At 39.1% G+C, this 8,806-nt stretch overlaps 1 protein-coding gene across 1 annotated transcript; it reads right to left on the bottom strand.

The window, feature by feature from the left end:
• Positions 1–7,964: 7,964 nt before the first annotated feature.
• Positions 7,965–8,588, bottom strand: LOC141819063 (uncharacterized). Its single transcript, XM_074706434.1, has one exon. It carries the CDS (start codon positions 8,586–8,588, stop codon positions 7,965–7,967), a length of 624 nt encoding a protein of 207 aa, XP_074562535.1.
• Positions 8,589–8,806: the final 218 nt, after the last annotated feature.

Raw genomic sequence — 8,806 nt, 5'->3', positions numbered from 1 at the left:
TCCTTATCCGAAATTTCTCACAGAATTCTTCCGGAGGTCTTCCAAGGTCTTCTGAGGTCTTCAAGAATTCTTCCGAAGGTCTCCAAGAGGTCTTCAAGAATTCTTCCGAAAGTCTCCAAGAATTCTTCCTTAGGTGGATTTGAGGATTTCCAGAGGCTACAGTAGGGACCTCGAGGAGGAATTGGTTTTGGCCTCCCGATGGGCTTAAGCTTCCCATGTTCTCCACCGAACACACAGCTTAAGTCCATCAATAATAACTCATTCCACTAAAGAGTTATTATTGCACTACCGCACCAATCCCATATTATAATATGGGCTCCTTCTTACTATAAGTACATTAATCTCCCCGTGTTTAAGATATCGTATGTCCGTCAATTAAATGAGTTACTGACAACTCGAATTTAATTAACTTCTAATCCAAGAGTAGTACCACTCAACCTTTGTTATCATGCGGAACTAAGTCCACCTGCAGGGTTTACATGATAATCCTTTATGAGCTCCTCAAGGGGACATCATCAGCCCTACTGGGACACGGATTCCTTCTATAATTAACGGCACACCCTATAAATAGTAACATCACCCAACTTACCGAGAATATTTGATCTGACGGAAAGATCTCACCCTTTGGTAAATCAAAGCAATAATTACTAAATATAGGTGCCCGTTTATTATATCGGGATTAAGAGCATGTACATCTATAGTAACAGAGGTTTAGTTCGATTATATAGTCAGTATAAATCGAACAATCCTCAGATGGTCCTGCTCAATACACACTGAGTGTACTAGTGTAATTCTATAGTCAAGACAGACTAAGACCAAATTACACTACAACCAGTCCAATGGTTTGTCCAATCCATCTTGGTTGTGAACACTGTTTATAATCTATAAGGAACTGACAACATGGTCTTCTGTGTGTCACTCTGCACACCATGTTTATCTACAATATAGATTAAATGGACACTTGCATAAAAACTAAATGCAAACATTGACCAAAAGTAATTCTCATTTCAGAATGTTTATTCACATAGATAGCTAGGATTCTGGTATACATCCCAACATTGGACACTCCATCGCATCTACATCCCACCTTCACGGAGATTGCAGTCCGGAGAAGAAGAACTTCATTGATAAGTCTTATTTCCTGATTTCTCGTAGATTTTTTGGAATAGGATGTATTGTTTTCACTCTTCTCTGTATTGTAACCTCCCCGATATGGAGTAGTCCTCCAGATTCTAGGATGTAGGAAGAATCGGGGTTATTGGATGATTGTAAACTTGTGATTTGTTAATCTACCATGTTCTATGATATTATTGTGCAATTGCTTTGTGGATTTATGCTCTATGCTTGTTTGATGATATGCTTGTGAATAGTATGAATCCATGAGGGTAGAGATTATTTAGAGTTTGAGGAATTCTTAGGATCGTATACCCGGGATGCCTCGTGACAGGAGGAGAGTCTTAACCGGACCTTCCAAGGGATTGCTTAAGCTATGGATAATGTTTATGAGGGATAACTAACGGTTGTTTAGTGTTGGGGAGAGGTCTCTAAAAGGGATACCCTGTGACAGGGGTAGGAATCTAGTAGTATTCTGGGGCGCCTGCGTGACACAGGAATAGCCTTGAACCAGGCTATCTAGAATCATCTCAAACCAACCTAGGTAACATTAGAACACCATTGATTTATTCCGAGGAAGCCTGACGAGGTCTAATTGGATAATTTGGTTAGAATCCCTACAATTGTATAATCATTGAGGAATGATAGAGGATCCAAGTCAATCAATCAATACCCCGAGGAATCCGAAGTCTTAGAGTCGCTTTCCACACATTGTCACAGTCGAACTCTATCTTCGAACTAAGGTTTAGGAACTCTAGAACACTCCTTCTCCCCCACACCAATCCATTTCCTATAAACTCTCCACTCTTATTGTGCTAGGATAGTAATTAATTCCATGGTCCTTGTGGATTCGATCTTTTATTACTTGACAACATTCCGTATACTTGCGGAATGCCTATCAGTGAGGGTGCGTTCCCAAGAGGAACATTAGACGTCGGTCTAACCCAGGATCTCACTGGAGATCCGAAGTTAAGACTCGTAGTTGGTTCGATGAACCAACTTAATCCTTTACATTTTATTATTTTAGCTAACATCTTTTGCAGGAAGGAAAAGTCAGACGAACGCGAACTCCGGATAAAAAGTTAGATTTTCGGATCTGGAGTCGACTCAGATGGGTTCTGGAGTCGACTCTAGCCGAGTCAGCTGGAACCCGGAAGTCAGCACATCGACTTTCCGCCAACTCAGCCTGGAGTCACTCAGGTAAGGTTTTGAGTCGACTCAGGGTCAAAAGTTATCGCCGCTGATGCCACCGCGATTGGAGTCGACCTAGAAGTCAATCGAAGTCAACTTAGGAAGGATAACGGGCCAAGACGATAAAGGTATATCTACCACGCAAGCTGGAGTCGACCCAGATCTGCATCTGAGTCGACTCAGGAAGGCTATATAAGAAGCCACGACCAGCAGCCGAGAACATCAATTCAAAAGCCTCCGAACTCTGTTCTCGCGACTCCCGAGCCTTCTATTTTCGACATCGGTGCTGTACCTGCTCCAAGCTACTCATCTTCACACCGAGGCGCCGAAATCTACTTCCGGGGAGCGACCGAGAAAGCGAGAAGTTCGGTAACAAAGTAAACTCTATATTTCCATTCTTTCAAAACTTGTAATCGGTTTTTGTATTGTTTTCTCGATACACTTGCTGCCGGAAAGGGGCAAGTGACTTAGTGGATTGCCCAGAGTAAACGGTCAAGGACGTGGGCCTTGGAGTAGCAGCGTTGCGCTGTGAACCAAGTAAAAATAAAAAGTGTCACTTCTTTACTTTACCTTTTAACATTTCTGCCTCGTTATCTATTTTTGCTCCCATACGCATTCAAAGTTTTACGAAAGTCAAAAAACGTGCAATACGCTATTCACCCCCCCCTCTAGCGTGTTCTAACGATCCTACAGGTATGTGGGTAGTGAATATGCATTTAGCATGGTTCTAGCGGCTTCTTGTAAAGCCCTATTTTTCCTCTCAACAACTCCATTTTGTTGAGGGGTTCTTGCGCATGAGAACTCATGCTTGTATCCATTTTCTAAGTAAAATTTGGAGAATTTTGAATTTTCAAACTCTCCGCCATGATCACTCCTAATTCTATTTATTTTGAGTGTTCTTTCATTTTCAACCCTTTTACTAAACCCAATAAAAATGTCTAAGGTATGTTCCTTATGTTTCATGAAAAATACCCAAGAATATCTTGAATAGTCATCTACTATAACCAAGTAATATTTATTTCCATTTAATGAATGAGTACTATGACAATCAAATAAGTCTAAATGCAATAGTTCCAAAGGTAATGTAGTACTAGTTAGGGTTTTACCTTTGTGTGATGATTTTGATTGCTTACCCTCTTGGCATGCATCACACAATTTGTTCTTGACATACTTGAGCTTTGGTAGTCCTTTCACCAACTCCTTGTTTGCCACTTTTGCTATGGTTTTCATGTTGATGTGTCCAAGCCTCCTGTGCCATAGCCATCCTTCTTCTTCTTTTGACATGAAACACTCAACATACGGGTTAGAAGCAAAAGCTAAATTGAGATAATAAAGATTTCGGTTCCTATAGCCTTCTAGTATGACATTTTTCTCACCAATTTGCCTAACCAAATATTTTGTTGCATGAAACTCCACTTGATAGCCCGAGTCACATAGTTGACTTACACTAAGCAAGTTAAATTCCATGTTTTTGACTAATAGGACTTTATGAATTTTAATTTTGGATGAGACCTCAATGGTACCTCTACCTATGATTTTGAGCTTTCCACTATTACCAAATGATACTTCTCCTTTCTTTATGTATTTTATTTTCACGAATTTACTTACATCTCCGGTCATGTGTCTTGAACATCCACTATCCATAATCCACATGCCCGTATCCTTCTTCTCTCTCACCTAAACAACATAAAATACATCACATTTTGGAACCCAAAAACTTGATTCACTTACATTTTGCAAATACTTTTTAGGAACCCAAGCTTGTCTAACCTTGTCCTTAGGTGATTTGTTTAACCCCCTTTGTCTATCTACTAATGAAATGTAGAACACCTCTTTAGGCCTATATCCTAACCCTGCCTTGTTGTATACCGCCCGTTGACTGTTTAGGATCATGTCAAGGTTTCTAGACCCTAAGGTGAATTTCTCTAAGCATTTCTTTAGATCCACAATTTCATTTTTCAATTCTTCATTTTCTTCACATAAGTCAAGGTTGGTATTGCTAGTTGTTCTAAGTTCTTCTTTTAGTGCTTTGACCTTAGATTTTGATTTAACTAAAGCATTCCTAAGATAAGCCATTGTACGAAAGACAAGTTTTTGTTTAGCACTATCCATTACCTCATCCTTACTTGAGGAGGATTCATCTTCGCTTGATTCTTCCTCTTCACTTGATGTGTATTGATCATCCTTTTGTGTCATAAGTGCCATGTGCCGGGTAATGTGGCACACCTCTTCTTCATCATCTGAAGATTCACTGCTTGAGGTGTCCCATGTGGTTTGTGTTAGTGAGAGCCCTAGAGCCAATCATTTGATAATTATTGTATGGACTCATTGTATCATATTATTACATTTTATAAAGACATTTTCTATTATGGTTATTATACTTACTTGATATTCGTGCCATATAACTAAATATAATAATGTCCTTAAGTAGATCGTTCATATCTATATCAATCGATTGGTTGAATCAATAGTGAGATGATATAGAGAACACTACTCTAAATGATTTCTAGTCAATTATAAACATTCAAGGACAATGTTAATGCGATGAGACTAGCATGTAGGTCAACATGATGACTTGATCTTACAAGTCATGGATATGAGATATCAAGTTGACACATGGGTATGCATTGGAGAATGTATACCGAATGACCCGCCATGAGAAAGTATCATGGATCGTTATATGAGTGTCATATACTTTCTCATGTGGCTATTAGTATGACTATTAGTCCTTGGACATGAAGTCACCATGGTTCCCTACATAAGGAGTTACTTACTTTGGCTTCGTCAAACGTCACCCGTAACTGGGTGAACTATAAAGGCGATTACTGGGTATGTAACAAATTATGCGGAGGGATGTGAGTGATGTAGATGAGATCTATCCCTCCCATATGACAGGAGTGATATCATAGTTCTTGATAGAGTGAGACCATTTAAGAGCATGGCCATGCCTAAATGAGTCAACATGTGATGTTGAGCTTGTTTAATTGTAGTGAGTCTACTTGGAGTTCAAGATATAGATTGATTAGAGGATGACACGGTATATGCCTCGGTTTGATCAATTATGATATCTAGGATAGAAGGACATTTGTCACATATTGTAAAGAGTCACAATTAGTAGTTACAATGGTGATGTTGGATCTCAACATTCTTGTAACTTGGGTAGTACTGATGTGTTGCTAGATACCGCTCACTACTTATGCACCTAAATGAGTTTAGGGCATTGCCAACATTACAAGAACCTATAGGGTCACACACAAAGGATAATTAGGTGAAAATTAGGTTCATATGATGAACCAAGAGGATTAGATTCATGTGATGAATCAAATTGGGTTAAGTGTAATCCAAACTAGACTAGTAGATGTAACGCCCGCCCTTACGTGGGCCTTTGACGGACGCTACAGTTTATTTCATTCATTCATACATTACATGCTACTATTATCTATCATATACGAAAAATCTTAAAACTTTGCAGCGGAAATAAAACATTATAACAAAACATGAATTCATATATGATAAATAAAACTTAATAGCATGATAAGTCTAGATGCTAAGTTCACATCAGGAACCAATTATAACATGATAGTTTTTAAACTAACTACAATCCACATGAATATAGAAACTATTTGCATGGCCAAGGCTTGGTCAAGTCACCACCACACACATCATTTCAGCCTTGTCCTGCTGCCTCCCTTAGCTCAATACCTGTTAGTTGGATCTGCAATATAAGGAAGTAAACTATAAGCATAACGCTTAGTAAGCTCCTTTCCTACTCACAAAATCCAAGCATCATATGGAATCATAACATTTTAAGACTTAAAACATGGAAGTCATAAACATAAGCATGTACATTCATTCACCTTAACATTCTATCATATGCATTAAACATGAATATCATTTGTCTTTTCAAATATATTATCGTAATAGATAAACATAATCAACATTGTTGGGGTCCCCCTGGCTTGTACCCATTCATTCATTTGCGCGCCATTCCAAGTAATACGAGGTAGCAAGTCTCGACTACTCGGTTACTAGGTCTTCTGTCTTTCGACCTAGGGACGTTCATTAGGTGCCCATTCCTTGGATCCCTTTCGGGTTCCGGTACAAGCCCTTCATTAAAGTAAAATAACTTTATACTTTCATTTTCATTTCACAGGAATGTTCCTTTATCTTTTCTTTTCATAACATGGTGAACATTCCCGTTAATTTAAACTCATTACATACATTTGGGATTGAGTCTAACATAACCCTAAGGTTGTTGTCATTGATACTTTACTTTGACCCTAGCCCTTAATTATTCTTTAAGATGGTCAGGAACCTTGTTGGTTAGGTTCAGAACCTCATTTAAACCTAACCTAAGTTTAACCGAACTTGATAAAACACCCAAGCATAAGGTTTTCTTCTCTGGAACTCATTCGGACCAAAACAGAGGGCTTAATCGATCAGATGATCGATTAAGTGCCCTCGTAATCGATCGAACGATCGATTACAGGTCGTTCCGTTCACAGAAGGCTTCGGTAATCGATCAAGTGATCGATTACCCTCTGCCTTAATCGATCACTTGATCGATTACCTCGCGTAGTTTCTTCTCCCGAGGCTTGGTAATCGATCTGGTGATCGATTACCACCTCTTAATCGATCGCTTGATCGATTGGTGCCGTAACTTCGTTCCTCTTTAAGGCTATTAATCGATCTGTTGGTCGATTAACCTATTTGTAATCGATCCAGTGATCGATTACAACCCCTTCTGATCGATTCTGATTTTACCCATTTCAACTCTGTAAATTTTTCTTTCGGATTCAAACTTTCAAAACCTAATCATACACTTAACAACAGATTATGATTCCTTGGTTATGTTTAACATGATCGCAGATAATATAGTTTGCTCTAAAACATATGCTTAAAAAGTTTTAAAACAGACATAAACATGAGTTAATCAGAACATGTCAAACACCATAACCGTAAACTTGAAACTATCGTAGCTATTACATTGCAGGTGAGGGGAAACTTACAGAGATTCTGAGGTTCTTAAGATTACCCAACAGAGAAGAAACGCCTTCGGTTCCTTCGGCCAGAGAGCCGGAGCAACAACCGAGCAGAGGAAGAAGAAGAGAGAAGAAGTGCTCGCACGGTGAAAATTCTTATTTTCGGTGAAGAGAGGAGCTTATATAAGGAGAGATAGAGGAGTTACCGTAAGGTAATAAATCCTCTTAATTAGTCAAGGTAATAAATCCTCCTAATTAGCCATTAGAAATCAACCCAGTATGGTAACGCTATCTCATCCCAACGTTGCCTTGATTTGATTTTTATGCTCCCTAATGATCCCTGAGCCTTAAGTAAAATTCCTCTTATGTCTTTAACAAGAAATATTTACTTGCACATATGGTCCAAGGCTTGCTATACATTGGAGGGGGTCCAAGGTTCAAATCCTTGCCCCTCCACATTTTCTTTCTTTTTTCTTTTTCTTTTAGCAAAACCTCCATGGGACCCATTACAAGCAACATTTTAGGCCTATAAATTTTTAAAGCCCAAATTAGTATTTTATACTAATTCCTTTCTTATCATAATTAATCCATCATTTATAAATAAATATCCAGAAATTATTGAAGGAAAATTTCGGGTATTACAATCCTCCATACCTTCTAAAAAGTTCGTCCTCGAACTTAGAATAATTCTGGATATCTACGTTTCATATCTTCTTCACGTTCCCATGTGATTTCCTCAGACTGTTGATTTCGCCACAAGACCTTGACTAATGGTACTTCTTTGTTCCTTAGTTTCTTGACATCTCGATCCAGGATCTGTACGGGTCTACTTTCATAACTTAGATCCTCCTGGATTTGAACTGCCTGTGGCTCAATCACCTTGTCTGCATTGGGAATACACTTCTTTAACATTGATACGTGGAACACATTATGGATGGCAGCCATTTCTTGAGGTAGCTCGAGTTCATAAGCCACCTTGCCGACTCTCCTCAAGATCTTGTAGGGTCCCACATATCGCGGACTCAGTTTTCCTTTCTTCCCAAATCTCATGATTCCCTTCATCGGAGCTACTCGGAGAAAAACAAAGTCCCCGACATTGAACTCCAATGGCCTTCGTCGTTGATCAGCATAATTTTTCTGTCGGCTTTGAGCCGTCTCTATCCGTTGGCGAATGTTCTGTATGGCTTGGGTGGTGTCATTTATAAAATCCGTCTGGATTCCCATTTCCTTCTTTTCACCACCTTCGAACCAACAGATAGGAGATCTACATTTCCTTCCATATAAGGCTTCATAAGGTGCCATGCCGATAGTAGCTTGATAACTATTGTTATAAGCGAATTCTGCTAAACATAAGTATCGACACCAGCTTCCTTTGAAATCCAAGGCACAAGCTCTTAACATATCTTCTAGTATCTGGTTCACCCTTTCTGTTTGCCCATCAGTTTGAGGGTGAAAGGCAGTACTGAACTTTAGCTTCGTGCCTAGAGCCTTATGAACACTTTCCCAAAATTGTGAGGTAA

The sequence above is a fragment of the Curcuma longa genome, unplaced genomic scaffold (assembly GCF_044706935.1).
Source record: "Curcuma longa cultivar G26 ecotype Majalengka, Jawa Barat unplaced genomic scaffold, ITB_CL_G26_1.1 contig_27619, whole genome shotgun sequence".
NCBI classification, from domain to species: Eukaryota; Viridiplantae; Streptophyta; class Magnoliopsida; order Zingiberales; family Zingiberaceae; genus Curcuma; species Curcuma longa.
The sequence above is the reverse complement of the archived record's forward strand: the minus strand, read 5'-3'. Positions and strand labels throughout refer to the sequence as shown.

Coding starts and splice junctions, on each gene's coding strand:
- LOC141819063 (XM_074706434.1), bottom strand. CDS start 8,588: ATGGCACCTTATGAAGCCTTATATGGAAGGAAATGTAGATCTCCTATC.